This window comes from Humulus lupulus, chromosome X (genome assembly GCF_963169125.1).
Source record: "Humulus lupulus chromosome X, drHumLupu1.1, whole genome shotgun sequence".
NCBI lineage: Eukaryota > Viridiplantae > Streptophyta > Magnoliopsida > Rosales > Cannabaceae > Humulus > Humulus lupulus.
The window spans coordinates 4,491,016-4,507,797 of record NC_084802.1 but is presented as its reverse complement, the minus strand read 5'-3'; the positions used below and the strand labels follow the sequence as shown (position 1 = coordinate 4,507,797).

General features: G+C 32.9%; 2 protein-coding genes across 2 annotated transcripts; one reads left to right on the top strand and one right to left on the bottom strand.

Annotated features, from left to right (window-relative positions):
• Positions 1 to 82: 82 nt before the first annotated feature.
• On the bottom strand, positions 83 to 1,933 carry LOC133804619 (protein FAR-RED IMPAIRED RESPONSE 1-like). Its single transcript, XM_062242763.1, has one exon. It carries the CDS (start codon positions 1,931 to 1,933, stop codon positions 83 to 85), a length of 1,851 nt encoding a protein of 616 aa, XP_062098747.1.
• A 6,339-nt stretch (positions 1,934 to 8,272) lies between these two features.
• Positions 8,273 to 14,813, top strand: LOC133807041 (glutamate receptor 2.7-like). The gene is made up of 5 exons (XM_062245169.1): positions 8,273 to 8,636; positions 10,408 to 11,777; positions 12,389 to 12,701; positions 13,616 to 14,013; positions 14,160 to 14,813. Exons 1-5 carry the CDS (start codon positions 8,339 to 8,341, stop codon positions 14,727 to 14,729), a joined length of 2,949 nt encoding a protein of 982 aa, XP_062101153.1. The 5' UTR covers positions 8,273 to 8,338; the 3' UTR covers positions 14,730 to 14,813.
• The last annotated feature ends 1,969 nt before the right edge of the window (positions 14,814 to 16,782 follow it).

Here is a 16,782-nt window from a genome sequence, read left to right as displayed (position 1 = left end):
GCAATTCATTCATCACATTCCAAAATGTTTCACAATGCTCATCAGATTCAACAGCCCAATTAGCGACTTCCTAAAATTTCTTTTACAATCTATCATACCGTTGAGTTTCAAAACTTCCACTCCATTCATTATAGTTGACCTTGATTCTTGTATGGCATTGTTTTATATCTTTCCTCCACCGTGGTACAATATACTTTTCTGGCACACTTTTGACATGTTCTCGTATCAAAACTGATAACGCATGCCTACAAATGATCCCTTTAAATTCAAATAGTCGACAAGCACATTTTACCTCACATGTCTCGTTATTGAACTGAACATTATAACCCATTTCTTTTTGTTTATCTCCAATAAATAAAGTCTCAGTTACATAATATGCACCATCTTTCTCACCTTTACAAGAAACATTACAATATAGCTTCCTAGTTAGCTCATGTTGTAATTCCTTAAACTTAGAATGAGTATAGATCATTTGAAATTGCTTTTCTATCTCAAAATGTGTTACACACAGGATTTCAGTACTGAAAGACTGAAAATTTGCAAGGTTTTCTTTCTCAACCTTATTTCTTAAAGCAAGGTCATATTGTTCAACAAATTGCTTCAATGATGTCTTCGAATTTACATAATCATCAAAAAATGAATTCATACTTTCACTACGTTGAGTAGTTGACATACCTGCCCAAAAAGTGTCTATCACAAATGTAGGAACCCAACGATGTCTCTCCTCATATAAATCATTCAACCACACATTCTCTAAAAGATTAAACTCATTGAGAAAATCTCCCCATTTTTCTTCAAATTCTTCCTTGGTTAAGGAATCATAAACCACATTTTTCAAGACATTCTTTATTTGTTCATAAAATTTGTATCCCCTTAACTTTTCAGGTATCTTTTTCAATATATGCCATAAACACCAACGATGTCGAGTTTCAGGAAATACAACTTCTATAGCCTTTTTCATTGCTTTGTCTTGGTCAGTGATTATAGCAATCGGTGCACACTCATTCATGCATGTAAGCCATGTTTTGAACAACCAAATAAATGTATTAGTGTCCTCATTTGATAACAATCCACACCCCAACAAGATATAGTGTCTGTGATGATTTACTCCTACAAAAGGTGCAAATGGCAAATCATATTTATTTGTCATGTATGTTGTGTCAAACGTAACAACATCACCAAACTCTTCATATAATGCTCTACTCCTAGAATTGGCCCAAAATACATTTTTTATTCGACCATCATCATCTAAATCCATCATGTAAAAGAAGCTAGAATTCTTAGCTTGCATACTCATGAAATAATCATGGATTGCTTTGGCATCTCCAATTCCTAAGCGCAAACGCCTAGCTTTATCAACAAAATTTCTACAATCTTTTTCTAAGAATGGAACTTTATCATGACCACCAGCTTCTACTACAAGTGTTTGAAATTTTTTTGCCACACTAACCCCAGCTCGATCATTTAGTTCTAACCTTCTTTGTACCCCTATACTTATTTCTCTATTGCAAGTGTAGAATCGTGATCTGTGTGGACTTAGACAATGATTATGTTCAAGCACAACATAATTAATCTTGCATTTTCCATCTTCAAACAAGGTAGCATTAATTCTTGCTTTGCAATCTGTTTTCATCTGTGGATTAGGAATGAGAAAATTTTGTTTTGTGGGTTGTGATTTCCTAGCTCGAGAACATGAAAAGCAAACAAATGTTATTTTCCCATTCAGTGACTTACGACTTGTTTTCTTCTTAACACCAAAACCTTCTTGCCTTCCATATATTTTGTAGTGCAAAAATAAGGCATCCAATGAATCAAAATTCATTCCAATCTTAGGTGTTGATACAATCTCATTCAAGTCTGTTGTGTTTTCTCTACTTATATCTTCATCACTTGCATCACTATGAAAACAAATACCCTCTTCTTCCAATGACATCTCAAAATCTTTGTATATCTCTCTTCAAAAATTCAATATGTAAAAAACTAATTACTAATCAACCTATGAAGATGTTTATTCAGTTTTGTAAAATGAGCAGAAAGAACAATGAGACTTTTAGTTCTTGAGTATGAATGGAAAGACCTTAGTTTAGAACTAAGGGAGTTGTATTATATATAGGCCACCGAATACAGTAGTACTCCAAGAAAATTCTGTTATAACTAACATAACAGATTTGTTAACTAACTAACTAATTACATTTATGTTATCATCCCCCCTCAAACGAAATGGGGTATTGATCACATTGAGTTTGGACTTGAGATAGAGAAATCGATGTAGTGGCAAGGATTTAGTGAGGATATCAGCAGCTTGATCCACAGATGGAACATATCGAACAAATAGTTGTTGTGCTAAAATCTGGTCTCGGACAAAATGTAGATCTATTTCAATATGTTTGGAGCGAGCATGAAAGATAGGATTAGCTGCCAAGGCTGCTGCACTTTGATTGTCAACCCATAAGACAGGAGAGTCCGATAGAGTGATGTGTAGTTCATTCAATAGAGAGACTAACCATTTAATTTCAGCTGCTGCATTAGCTAGAGCTCTAAACTCACGTTCAGTATTGCTGCAAGAGACTACTTGTTGTTTCTTAGCTGACCACGAGACTAGAGTACCTCCAAGGAACATTACATATCCGCCTGTAGACTTGCGATCATCAGGGCAGCTTGCCCAATCTGCATCTGAGTAGCCATGGAGAGTCATGGAAGCTGTTGGTTTGAGAAGTAAGCCTTCAGAGATGGTGCCTTTTAGATAGCGTAGGAGCCTTTTGCAAGCAATCCAATGTGTGACAGTTGGGGCTTGAACGAATTGACTTAACTTGTTCACTATGAATGCAATGTCAGGACGAGTTAAAGTAAGGTATTGTAGTGCTCCAAGAGTGCTTCTGTATAGAGTTACATCGGTGAAAGGTGCAACCGAGTGTAAAGATAAAGTATGAGAGGAACTAGTTGGACTAGGACATGGCTTGGCTCCTTCAAGATTGAGCTTCAGTAGTACATCTGTGATGTACTTTGTTTGTGAAAGATACATTCCTGTTGAATCACGGTGAACCTCAACTCCAAGAAAATAGTGTAGGGAGCCAAGATCTTTGAGGTGAAAGCTGTCATTAAGATCATAAATTAACTTGGAGATAAGTGTGTTATTTGGGCCTGTCACTATTATGTCATCGACATAAACAAGTAAAATGATTAGATTGCGGTCATAACCATAGACATAGAGTGCTGTATCAGATCTAGAGGCTTGAAATCCCCACTGAAGTAGTGTAACTTTGAGTTTGTCACTCCAAGCCCGAGGTGCTTGTTTGAGGCCATAGAGAGCCTTGTGTAGTCGGCATACATGAGTTGATTTTGATGGATCAACAAAGCCTTGTGGTTGATGCATGAAAAAAGTTTCGTTTAAGGATCCGTTTAAGAATGCATTGCTCACATCCAATTGTTTGACAGCCCAATTTAAGGAGATAGCTAAAGTAAGGATTGTCCGAATTGTGGCTGGTTTAACCACGAGGCTGTATGTCTCCTCATAGTCTATCCCAGGTTTTTGAAGATATCCTTTTGCTACAAGTCTAGATTTAAACTTTTGAATAGTCCCATCAGCATTTAGCTTGATCCGAAATACTCACTTGTTGCCAATAAGATGCATGTTCGGACTAAAAGGAACCAAGGTCCATGTGCCTTGTTTAGTGAGAGCATCGAATTCTTCTTGCATAGAGGCAACCCATTTTGGATGTTGTAAGGCAGCTTTGACACTTGTTGGTTCAGTTGGTAATAAACTTTTTGATATTTGATGTTTTGTGGCTAGAAACGATTTAGGCTTGTAAATACCAAGCTGTGACCGTGTGACCATTTGATGGGATTAGGTAAGGGGATTGTTTTGTGGTATACTTGAGGTGGTGGTGGGAATGGGAGAGGTATCTATGGGTGTTGTTACAGGTTGGGTATCTTGGATAGTAGATGGAATATTGTGGATATGAGGGGGAATATGATGTGGTGGTAAGGGAGAATGAGGTTGGTGAGGAGTGGGACAAGATGGAGTGAATGTTGGAGCTGAAGTAGGTGTTGAGTTAATAGGAGATGTGAGAAAAATTGCTGTAGCATTTGGTAAGTGAGATGATGGTAAAGTAGTATCCATTTTCTGATTTGTTGAAGATGAAGTTGTGAACAGATTTTCATTAAACACAACGTTTCTGGCAATGTAGATCCGGCCTTTATCATTTTCACAGAAGTAGCCCTTGTGTAGTGGATAGTAGCCTAGGAAAATGCATGGTGCCAATCGAAAACTGAGTTTGTGGCTATTGTAGGGTCGAAGATGCGGATAACAATGCAGCCAAAAGTCTTCAAGAAGCTGTAATCAGGTTCTTTCCCAAAAAGACATTCATAGGGACTAAGATGACCAAGAGTTGGTGTTGGTAGGCGATTGATGGAATAGACTGCGCACTGGAATGCATGCCACCAATATGTCATGTCGAGCTGTGACTGTGCTAGGAGTGTGAGACCGATTTCAGTGATATGTCGATGCTTGCGTTCAGCCCTTCCATTTTGTTCATGCGAATGTGGACATGGATGTTGGAATTTGATCCCTTTATCCTTGAGATATTTGTCAAAGCTTCTGTACTCACCACCCCAATCGGCCTGTACACACTTAATAGGAAGGTTAAATTGTTTCTCAACCAAACTTTTAAATTGAATGAAAGTATCAAAAGCTTGACATTTAAGCACAAGAGGAAATATCCATGTAAACCGACTGAAATCATCAATAAAGTGTATGTAATATCTAAATCCTTGCTTAGAAGTGATATGAGAAGGTCTCCAAACATCATTGTGTATGAATTCTAGGGGTTGAGTGGCTCGGGTTGGTGATAAAGTAAATGGAAGTTTATGGCTTTTATCTTGTTGGCATGCTTGACAGAATTTTAATGTTTTTATAGAACCAATATGAGGTATGTTAGACAAAATTTTGCTAAGTATTTGAGCAGAAGGATGACCCAATTCGCAATGCCATACATTAATATCAGTAAGCATAGATGGGTGATAAACTTCATTGGTGCATGGAAGAGAGAAGTGAGAATCATTAGTTTTATTAGAAAAATGATGTGTAGTACACGACATTACATCAAGTACAGAATTAGGAAGAGTTGAAGATGTAGAGGTACAACATTGTGTCTCGGAACCAACATTAGTTGACTGTGTTATGTTACACGATAAGGCAGTAGTTGGTCGAGCGGTAGAAGCAGCTTCAAGTGTATAGAGACCGTTTTTAACCCTCCCTTTGAGCAGTACATTCTCTGTTTGTTTGTCCTTAACAAAACAACAAGATTTATGAAACTCAAGAAAGACATTGTTATCATTAGTTAATTGAGAAATACTAACAAGATTTTTTGTAATTGAAGGAACTTGCAAAACAGATTTAAGAAATAAAGGATACTTTGAATAAGATGAAGGAAGAGATGTATGACCAATATTTGAAATTAAGAGCCGCTTACCATTGCCGACTGTCAAAGAATCATTACCCGAGTAAGGGTGAATTGAATCAAGATTTTCCATTCCCATGGCCACATGATTTGTGGCACCGGTATCAGCATACCAAGTGGTGTCATTAGCAAAATCTGGAATGGATGCCGTGGAGTATGCATGAGGGTCAAGCTCACCATCAGTTTCAGCTATGTATGCACATGGTTGAGAGGATGATGTTTTGGGAGTGACAAAGTTCTTGTCAAATCTGTAATGACAGATTGCAGCGGTATGGCCAAGTTTGAGACAAACTTGACACAAGGGTTGTGCGGCAGAGGGAAAGTTTCCTCGATTGAACATTCTTGAAGAGGATCGATTGTGGAGTCATGGGAGGGGTGACGATTTTGATGAAAAGGAGGTCGGTATGGGGTGTAAGAAGAGTTTCTTGGAGGACCAAAGGCAATATTGGCAGACATCTTGGATGATATATCGGATAGATTGTGGTGTCTTTCCAACTTGCATTCATGAGCTAATAAGAGGGCCTGAATTTCTTCAAGATTTTTGGACTCACGGTTAAAGGTAATACTTGAGACTACCGAATCATATTCTGGTCCAAGACCATTGAGTAGATGCAGTTCAATATCATCATCATTAAGAACATATCCTGCAATGGCTAGATTTTCACATAAAGACTTTAGTTTATCAACATAATCGGAAATAGAGAGACCTCCTTTTTGAAGATTAGAAAGTTGGCCTTTGAGTTGGAGGAGCCGAGCCTTGGAGTGACTAGAATATCTTTGTTCCAGAGATCGCCATAGAGAGTAAGAAGAGGTATATGAAGCAACCGAGGCAAGAATAGGTTTGGACATGGAGGATCGAAGCCAGGACAAGAGTAGCTGATCTTTTCTTTTCCATTGCCGGTATGCGGGGTTGAGCTCACCAGAGATCAAGAACTGTGGCGGTTTGTCATTAGCGAACAAGAGATCATCAAGATCGTGTCCAATTACAGTAGGGACAGCTTGGGACTTCCATGCTAGGAAGTTTAATCGATCAAGTTTGATCATGAGAGAGGAAGAGAGAGAGTTCGAAAATGGGTTCCAGGATTGTGCCGGAAATGTTGCGGAGGCTTCCACCGGAGCGACAGTTGTCATAGCCGGTGGAGCGTCGGGAAGCTCTGTATCGGAGTTGTTTGCGGAGGAGTTTGCCATTGACGTTAGTCTTCAAGCTCTGATACCATGAAGATGTTTATTCAGTTTTGTAAAATGAGCAGAAAGAACAATGAGACTTTTAGTTCTTGAGTATTAAGGGAGTTGTATTATATATAGGCCACCGAATACAATAGTACACCAAGAAAATTCTGTTATAACTAATTACATTTATGTTATCAACCTATAATAAAGAATAAAAATATATATTAAGATAGTCACATGTGGCGATAAAATGAGTTCTAATATTTTACATACTCATTATTAATTTGTAGACAAAAACACATAAAAAACTGATTTTATGGAAGAAAAAAAATTCTAAAACAAAATTATTCTTCATTAGATTAATTAAAAGTTCTACGTTTACAAATACAGAACTTACACAATATAAAATTGAAAGAATTTGAATAAAATAATTAGTTATTTAATCAATAATAATAATACTAAAAATTGATACCTGGTTTTTGCTCCTTATGTTTAACTTAATAATATGTGACCAAAATACTTTTTGCTATTCACTTCCTGCCAAAGAATGATATAAAAATATGAGATTTAGAAAGAAAAAAAAAAGGAAAAGATAAATAAAAAAGGACAAAATGATAGTACAAGTACATGTTTGTTTTAATGGAGAAAGAAGGAGAAAATAACAAAAATGATAAATAAGAGAAGAAAGTAGTAGAATTTACTTAAGGAAAATAGAAGACCAAAAATCAATTTAATTATATGGAAATAGTTGTGTGCACAGAATAATTTATATTAATATTATATCATAAAGATTATTGACATTTAGATGCCACGTATTGCGATGTTTGACACTATAAAATACCGAATAACAATGCTCTTATTCTAAATATGTAATACATTTTGACTTAGTCTAAAACTTAAAATACGTACAGCAATTGTAACATTCTTTATAGTTTATACTTTCAGTAATTTAACGAGAAATTAGTTGGATGCTTCCCAATATTTATAATAATAATAATATCAAACTCATAAAAAAAATTGGAGTCATACATGGAATGAAACAATGTTTTCCTTGCTTTTTCTTGGTAACGACATACATAAAGAAAATGATAACTTAAATAGTAAATTTAGTAATTTAAAATATAAAATGTGGTTTTAAATTAAGGGGAAAAAAATCATTTTTGAAAGGATTTTTAGCATAAATACTCTCCAAGTTTTTCACATTTTTGCAAACTAGATCTTGACAAATATTTTTTGACAATCAAGTCCTTAAGTTTCAAAAATAGTAGCAATTAAAGTTCTTTTAATTATTTTTTAACAAAATTTTAAGTTTATTATATATGGATAATAACTTTGATTTTTTAAAAAATATAATACACCTCCAAATATTTTTACGCATCAATTTTTTTTTAAAAAAAAATCATTAACTAAGAATGTTGTGAAGAAAAAAATAACCAATAAAAACTCGATCGTCATTGTTTGTTGTAGAACTCAAAAATTTTGATTTACAATTTTTTTAGGGATTGAATTGCTAAACGAAGTAAAACTCAGGGGCATTTATGCTAAAAATCCTCACTCAAAATGTGCCGGTGGTTAGTGTGTTTCGAATACATAAATGAAAATATACAAGTCAAGTCTACTCCACATGCTTATCATCAATGAATATCGTCCTTTGATATAAATATATATATATATATATATTTCTCTGCAAAAGTTTCAGACATATTATTATGGCAGAGAAGAAGAACCCTTATGGCCATGCCAAACATGGTCTTTCTCTCAGTATTATTATTATTATTATTATTTTCTCAGTCATGGTGTCCATGGCGAAGGCACAAAACTCGACTACTGTAGCAGTAAAAGTGGGTCTGATTATAAATTTGGAAAATTGGGTGGGGAAGATGGAGAAGAGTTGCATCGACATGGCTCTCTCAGATTTCTACGAGTCCCATTCTTTCTACAAAACCAGGCTAATCCTTCACATCAGGCGCTTGGACAAAAACGACGTCGTTGGAGCTGCTGCTGCAGGTATTTTTCTATTGAGTTCAGCTTTGCTCATTGGTTATTCATTTTTCTAATTTATTACCAATCTATTTTCCAAAATTTGTAAAAAAAAGTTTGACCAAATTGATCGAATATGACTGATATAAGATCTTTCATAACTAAAATTACTTAATTTCATGAATGAAGTTACTGTTATTACTACCAATTTAGTCATTTTTGGGTTAAAACTGATTAAGACTCAAGAGACTGATTTTTTATAACTTAAATGGATTAATTATTACACCAAATATATGCAATTAGTTGACATAGTCAAAATGCAAATAATTCATAACCACTTGATTTTGAGTACTTACTTCCATCTAAAGAAGAATTCGACTTCTTTGTATGGTAGTAAGATGACTTTGACTTTTGGATGACAATTGATTATCACACTCACAAATTGACTTTGACTTATTCCCATCCTCAAATTCTTTTTCCCTTTTTATAATGGGACCTCTTAGCTGTAGGTATTTTCTAGGGAAATTTACAAAACAATTCTTGATTTTGCTAAAAATAAATTTTTTCCTTCTGACAAATTTCTTTTCAATTTTACTATTGTAGGTCAATTTTTATATATTTTTTTTCATTCTAATTTGTGTTGTTTTTAAGTTATTTTTAGTTAATTTTTTTGTTGATGTTTAGTTTTTGAAATGTATATTGTTTTTTGTACTGTTTAGAGTTATTTTTTAGTTTATTAATTTTGGTTGATATAATAAATTGATGGCGAGTTATATTTTAGTTGATTCTTAGTTATTTTTTCTGAAATTTTATTTTTGTAGTTATAATTTTTTTTCAATTTGAGTTAGTAAAATTGAAAAAAAAAAAATGTAAACGTGTAAAAAAAAACCTAAAAAATAATATGTATATGAAAAAGTCAGTATTTTATAAACAAAATCCAACGTGAGATTTCAATTATATGTTTTTTTAATATAAAAAAATGTTATATTTCAGTGTTAAAAAATATTAGTGATGAATATGCTAACTTCTACTTTTAAAATATATGTTTCTAGTTTTGTCAATTAATTGATAGTTTATTTTTTAGTCTAGGTACCAACATCACTAGTATTTAATTACAAATATCAAACTTTTTGGGAAAGTCAAAGTTCAAACTACATATTTAAAAGGAAAAGATAATAGTTTTTGGGATATCCACATAATTTAATTATATATTACTACATATAAATATATGGAATAAGTTGAATAGACATAAAATTTTATATTAATTTTTGTATTATTTATTAAGATTTAAATATTAATTTATTTTAAATATTTTTATTTTGACTAACATATAATAAATAAGTTTATTGCAAAGTTTTTTTTTAAAAAAAAGCTTAGCTTCTAGTTGTAACTTCTGCATAAATTCTTCAATAAGTTATTTTCTTACTGTTTATTAACAAAGACCATTATTGGATAACTTTTTCAGAAAACAGCTTTTAGTTTTTTTAAAGCAACGAGGTCATAAACTAGAAAAATTACGTACAAAACAACCATACAGAAACTGAAACAACTAAAAAATAATACAAAAGAAAAAAACAGGTAAAATTGTAAAAATATAAAAAATTTCTCAAAAATGTAATATTTTAGTGAAATTAAGTGTATTGTGTAAATGTCCCAAATTTATGTGCATATATATATATATATATCTTAATCTTATTTGCCCTTAAATTTCAAATGTTAATAATTATATACTTCAAAAAACTTAAAATGATATTTATAAGCTAAATAATACTAAAACGACTTGTCGTTTGGGAAACAGCGGTAGACCTTATTAAGAATGCGAAAGTAGAAGCAATCATGGGGCCTGAAACCTCAATGCAGGCGAAATTCGTAATCAACCTCGGTGACAAGGCTCATATTCCGATCATATCATTCTCAGCCACAAGTCCCTCCCTCACTTCCCTACGAAGCTCATACTTTTTCCAAGCTGCACAATACGACACCTCACAAGTCAAGGCCATAAGCTCCCTAGTTGAAGCCTTCGGATGGACACAAGTAGTCCCTATCTACGCGGACAACGAATACGGCGAGGCACTCATTCCTTATTTGACCGATGCCATGCAAAACATCAATGCCCGAGTCCCGTACAGGAGTCCCATTCCTCCGGCGGCCACCGATGACCAAATCCGCTCCGAGCTTTATAAGTTGATGAACATGCAGACTAGGGTTTTTGTCGTTCACATGTTTAGTGACCTTGGCTCTAGATTGTTTGCCAAGGCAGATGAGATTGGTCTCATGGATGAAGGGTGTGTTTGGATACTCACAAATGGGCTGACTAACTTGTTGACCTCACTTAACTCGTCGGTGATTAGCTCGATGCAAGGAGTAGTAGGTGTCAAAACTCACGTGCCCAGCACGAGCGATTCCAACGATTTTAGGGTTAGGTGGAGGAGGCAATTTAGGGTGGAGAATCCAAACCTTGATGACAAAGAAGTTAGTGTTTTTGGTTTGTGGGCGTATGATTCTGTGTTTGCACTAGCCACTGCGATTGAGAAGGTGTTTGGGAAAAACTATAACAACGGTAGAGTTACCAAAAATGGGAGTTTGACTAGTAGTAGTAATGACACTTTGACAGATCTTGACACTTTTGGGGTTTCTCTAAATGGTCCAGAAATTCAACAAGAGTTATTGAAAGTAAGATTTAAAGGGTTGGCAGGGGAGTTTAGTCTTGTTAATCAACAACTCCCACCATCAAATTTCGAGATAGTGAATGTAATTGGTAAAGGGGAAAGATTGGTAGGGTTTTGGACCCCACAATTTGGCCTCACAAAGAAGTTGGGCTTGGCAAACAAAAATTCTACTTATAATACTTCAAAGTCTAACTTGGGGCCCATTATATGGCCAGGTGATTCAATGGAAGTCCCCAAAGGATGGGTCGCTCATCCTACAATTGGGAAGAAATTGAGAATAGGAGTGCCATTGAAGTTTGGCAATTCTAGTTTTGTCAACACAAGGCGTGACTTTAGTACCAATAGAACCCAAGTCAGTGGATTTTGTATTGATGTTTTCAATGCTGTTGTGGATGCAATGCCTTATGCTGTTCCATTTGACTTCGTACCATTTGTAAAGCCTGATAATTGGACGAGCGCTGGTTCATATGACGACATGATCTATCAAGTGTATCTTGGGGTAAAACTCCTCTTAGCCCTCATTTCTACTTTTATTTACATATTTTTACAAAAAATTATATATATATATAGGACAATACTTATACAGGAGCTACATTTTAAGTCCTACTGTTGTTTTCGACCCGTGAATAGTTTTCAGTATAATTTTTTTTATGACAGTGTATATTGTAGTTGCTTAGAACATCTTGCAAATTTTTAGAAAATTCCGAATAGTTTACAGTACCGAAAACTAGATTCAAACATGTTGTTTTCCACGCTCATAAAAAAAATTAGTCACGCGTGCAACAACATGTTTGAACTTAGTTTTTGATAGTGTAAACTATTTGTAATTTTATGAAAATTTGTAGAATACTCTAAATAACTACAATATACACAGTCATAAAAAAATCAAGCCGAAAACTGTTCACAAATCTAAAACACCGAGAGCCCCACCAGTAAAACTTAAAGTGAAGTCTCTATAGAAGAATTGTGCTATATATATAATGATATTTTTTTATAAATGGCAATTTATGAAATCTGAAGCTCTGACCAAAGTAAATTTGTATGTATTTATGTTTTAAAGTTTTTATTCTAATTCAAATATTCTTAATTTTATTTGTTGGTATTTTACAGAAGTTTGATGCAGTGGTGGCTGATGTAACAATCATAGTAAATAGGTCCAATCATGTGGACTTTACCTTGCCATACACAGACTCTGGTGTGACCATGATTGTGCCAATTAGAGGAATAAAAATGAAAAATGCTTGGGTGTTCTTGAAGCCTTTGACTGGGGGTCTTTGGGCCACTACAGGTTGTTTTTTTGTTTTCGTTGGCTTTGTGGTTTGGGTTTTAGAGCATCGCATAAATAAGGAGTTTCGTGGTCCACCTTCCCATCAGATTGGAACTAGCTTCTGGTTCTCCTTCTCCACCATGGCTTTTGCACATCGTGAGTTTGATTATTATTCTTATATATTAGAATTTCAATACACTAATTACTACATGCACTTTCAAAAAACTTAAGGCCCAAATAGCATGGTTAAGAGATGCACTACAAAAAATCTTAGTTTTAGTCATAATAAATTTTGTGACTAAAAAAAAATCATCTTACTTATGTCATTACTAAAAAGTACGTGGTTAAAAGTATTAGTTACAAAAATCACAATTTGTTGTCACTAAATGTATTTTTAGTCACAACAAACTTTATCACTAAAAATAATAAATTGTGACTAAAACTACATTAGTGACAACTTGTGATTAAGTATGATTTTTTAGTCACAAGTAATTTTTTGTTATTACTAAAAGTGATATTTAGTCACACAAAATATATGTTGTGACTAAAAAGTTGTTACTAAAAGTTACATTTTTTGTAGTGATGTTAAAGCATGAATTATTTATAGGTGTGTAGTTTAGCTTCATTTGTTAATATCATAAGAGTAATCAGTGAAAATAGACGTGTTTAATATTATTTTACAAAATAGTAATAATTTTTTGCAAAATAATTTTTTAAACATGGTGTCGAGTATAGAATTATAATCACCTATTTAAGTAATTAGCATCACTAACTAGCTAGTATATTAGATTATATATATTGAAATGTTCACAAAGTTTGTAATGGTACCCCTTATTTGCTTTTACCTAAATATTATTATCTTTTACTTGGTAACCATTATATATTGATGTAAAAATAAATTTTTATTACTAATGGTAACAAAAAAACACCATTATATATCTTTATTACTAATGTTACCACATATATATATATATATATTGAAATATTACCTTTTACCTAAAGCACCATTATATATCAATTGCACATGTATCTTTATTTTTATATCTTACATTAATTGGTTGTGCATGTAGGCGAGCAAGTTGTGAGTAACTTGGGTAGATTTGTGGTGATAATATGGTGTTTTGTGGTTCTCATACTCACCCAAAGCTACACAGCTAGTTTAACTTCATTATTAACCGTTGAACAACTTCGACCAACTCTAACCGATGTCAATGAGCTAATAAAGAGTGGACAGAAAATTGGCTTCCCAGAATTATCTTTTGTTTTAGGAATGCTTAACGAGTCCATCCATTTCAAAGAAAGTCAAATCATAAAATACAAATCACTACAACACCTAGGGGAACTTTTGGCTAATGGTGATATCGTTGCTGCTTTTGATGAAATCCCTTATATGAAGGTCTTCATTGCCAAGCATTGCTCTAACTATACCATGGTTGGACCAATCTACAAAACTGATGGTTTTGGCTTTGTAAGTTCTTATTCTCTCTCCCTCTCGCTCTTATAATAGTCTTGTTTCGATAATTCATTGTCCAAATTTGTTTTAGACACACTCGACACCCTGTTGAGAATTATCAACAACGTGTCTGAAAGTCATTTTGCAAAAAATTATTGCAGGTATTTCCAATAGGTTCTCCTTTGGTGGGTGATGTGTCTAGGGCAATTCTAAACGTGACAGAAGGAGATAAGATGAAGAAAATAGAGAATGCTTGGTTTATTTCAGACACCATTTGTCCAGACTCGAGCTCAGTGGTGTCCGAAGCAACTACTTTAGGCCTCAACAGCTTCTGGGGGCTATTCCTTATCTCCGCGATTGCTTCCATGTTGGCTCTGGCCATATTTACAGCCATGTTTCTCTACGAGCATAGGGAAATCTTATTGCGTTTCGATTCAAATAATAACAATGAAGCCTCTCCCTCAAAATGGCAAAGGTTTAGGGTTTTTTTGAAGGTGTTTGATGGGAAAGATCTCAACTCTCATACTTTCAGAAAGGGTGATATTATTGTGAAGAGTACTACTGATCACGACGTAGAGATGAAGGAAGTAGTGGATCTTGGCCATGGCTCACCAAGTCCATCAAGCTATTCAACCCAGACAGACTCTAACGTTTCTTTCCACGATGATCAACTAGGAACACCAACTTCTATTCATGAACATGGCCTAAGCTCTCCCGAGACAATACATTAGTAAAAAAGCTATAGTGGCTACTATTTTGTAGAAATTTAACTAGAGGTATCAAGGAAATAAAATAACTATATATATATATTTTTTAATTTATATTTATATATATTTGAAAAGTATAGTCTTATTAAAAAGTTAAATGAATATTGGCTCCCGAAAAATGGTCTTTTGTTTTAGGAATTATGATGCTAATAAAGTGGAACCCGAGGGTAAAGAGTGATATGGGACACAAATAGTGTCTAACACCATATGAAAGTGACTACTGTTATTTAGTGCGGTATCATAATTTAATTTAATTATTAACATTCAGTATCTTTAATCAATTGCAAGAAATCGTCTCATATATTGTTGGACACCTTAAAATACCAAATTACAATTACTCTTGGAAAAAACCAAGTCATTGTCAAAACATTATTATCACATCGGTAAAGAGTGATATTCTGTATGCCTCCTAAAGCTGATCCATTATTTTAATTAATAAAATATGTTTAAAGATATAATATTTAAATGATGTAGATAAATATATAAAGAAGCTGATATATGGTATAATGTAAAACTTATAGGTAAAATAGAAAAATGTGTATTTTTGGGAGGTATTTTAAAAGATAGAGTAGAGCACCCATTGTGAGTTCTAGAGTAGAGTAGAGCACACAATGGGTGCTCTAAGATGTTTGGGAATTCTATGTATTTTTTTTTAATTAAAATCTTTTCACATTATTGATAAATGTAGAAAAACATTTTTTTAATACATAAAATAGTTGAATAAATTGGGTTTGATCACTTATTTTCATTATTTTATTAAAAAATAATTACTTTAATGTTGAAATATTTAGTTTTAACTTAATTTGTATAATTTTTTATATTGGTGAAAAATGTGATAAAATTGAAAGGAATTAAACAGGTCTAATTTATTGCTTCAGAGTTATCTCCTAGGCCCAGGCTTCTTTGAATAGTCCAAGCAGGCCCATCCTCACTTTAGGTCTTCAGTCCGCCCAATATAATTTGGCCCAGTATAGTGCTACCCCAAGCCCAATTCTCTTCTCTTCAACACCACTCAGTGAAAGTCCTGGAAGGGCATTTCTTGCTCTGATTTTAGTCTTTTCAAAAAGTATTATTAGGAACATCATATTTATTTAATAATACACCTATACAATTATCATTGAATTATGTAATATTTTATACTGTGGAACTAATTGAATAATTAGTGAGCACGTTTTAACATTTTTTTTCCTCTCTTAAAATACTGATTAGCTAGTGGAGTTCAATTTTATTAATTTCTTAATGCCTGATCAAATTTAATTAATTCTACTTCAAAGTAATTAATAACATGCTAGTAATTACAATGGGATCTTCTACATTGTATTATCTCACTTTTTTTTTTTCATTTTATTTGTGATGCCTTACTATGAAGTAAATAACTAATTACACAGTAAAAGTAATATTATATATTCTCATATATATATATACACTAAGTAGAAGTAATGTAGAAGTAATGTGCAATTCACATTAGTTTAATTTTAAAGTTGTAAATATTGTCAATAATTTTAATAAAAATTAGTTCATTATTATTTTTAAATATATATAATAGAATTAATTATAGTTCTATAGTATATATAAATATTTATATCAATATTTTCTACATATATGACATTTAAATACAACATTGATATATATTTACATACCTACATGACATATATATAAAATACAATAATATTTAAAAAGAAATTAATAATATAAATAAAATAAGAATAGAAAAATTCATAGTGTAGACGGTAGTATATGTGCATCAAGTATTTTTAGTTTCTAATATATCTCATAATGTCGTTTGGTGAATTTGATGAAGAAAAAGAGTTCGAGTCACTTAATAAAAAATAAACTATCACACAAATTTATAAGATAAAAAAATAATATGTATGTCTTTATTATTTTTAAATAAATATGATTTAATTATTTAAATTATCATAAAAATATCACATATATTTTCATTAATTAATTAATTAATTTTTGTTTAAGTTTATGTTTGTTCTAGATTTTAAATTTGGCAGTGACAACATAATAT

Bases quoted from the DNA above. Each gene is read 5' to 3' on its own strand.
- LOC133804619 (XM_062242763.1), bottom strand. From the start codon at position 1,933: ATGTCATTGGAAGAAGAGGGTATTTGTTTTCATAGTGATGCAAGTGAT.
- LOC133807041 (XM_062245169.1), top strand. From the start codon at position 8,339: ATGGCAGAGAAGAAGAACCCTTATGGCCATGCCAAACATGGTCTTTCT. The intron at 8,637-10,407 runs GTATTTTTCTAT...TTTGGGAAACAG, and splicing joins CGTTGGAGCTGCTGCTGCAG to CGGTAGACCTTATTAAGAAT. The intron at 14,014-14,159 runs GTAAGTTCTTAT...AAATTATTGCAG, and splicing joins AAACTGATGGTTTTGGCTTT to GTATTTCCAATAGGTTCTCC.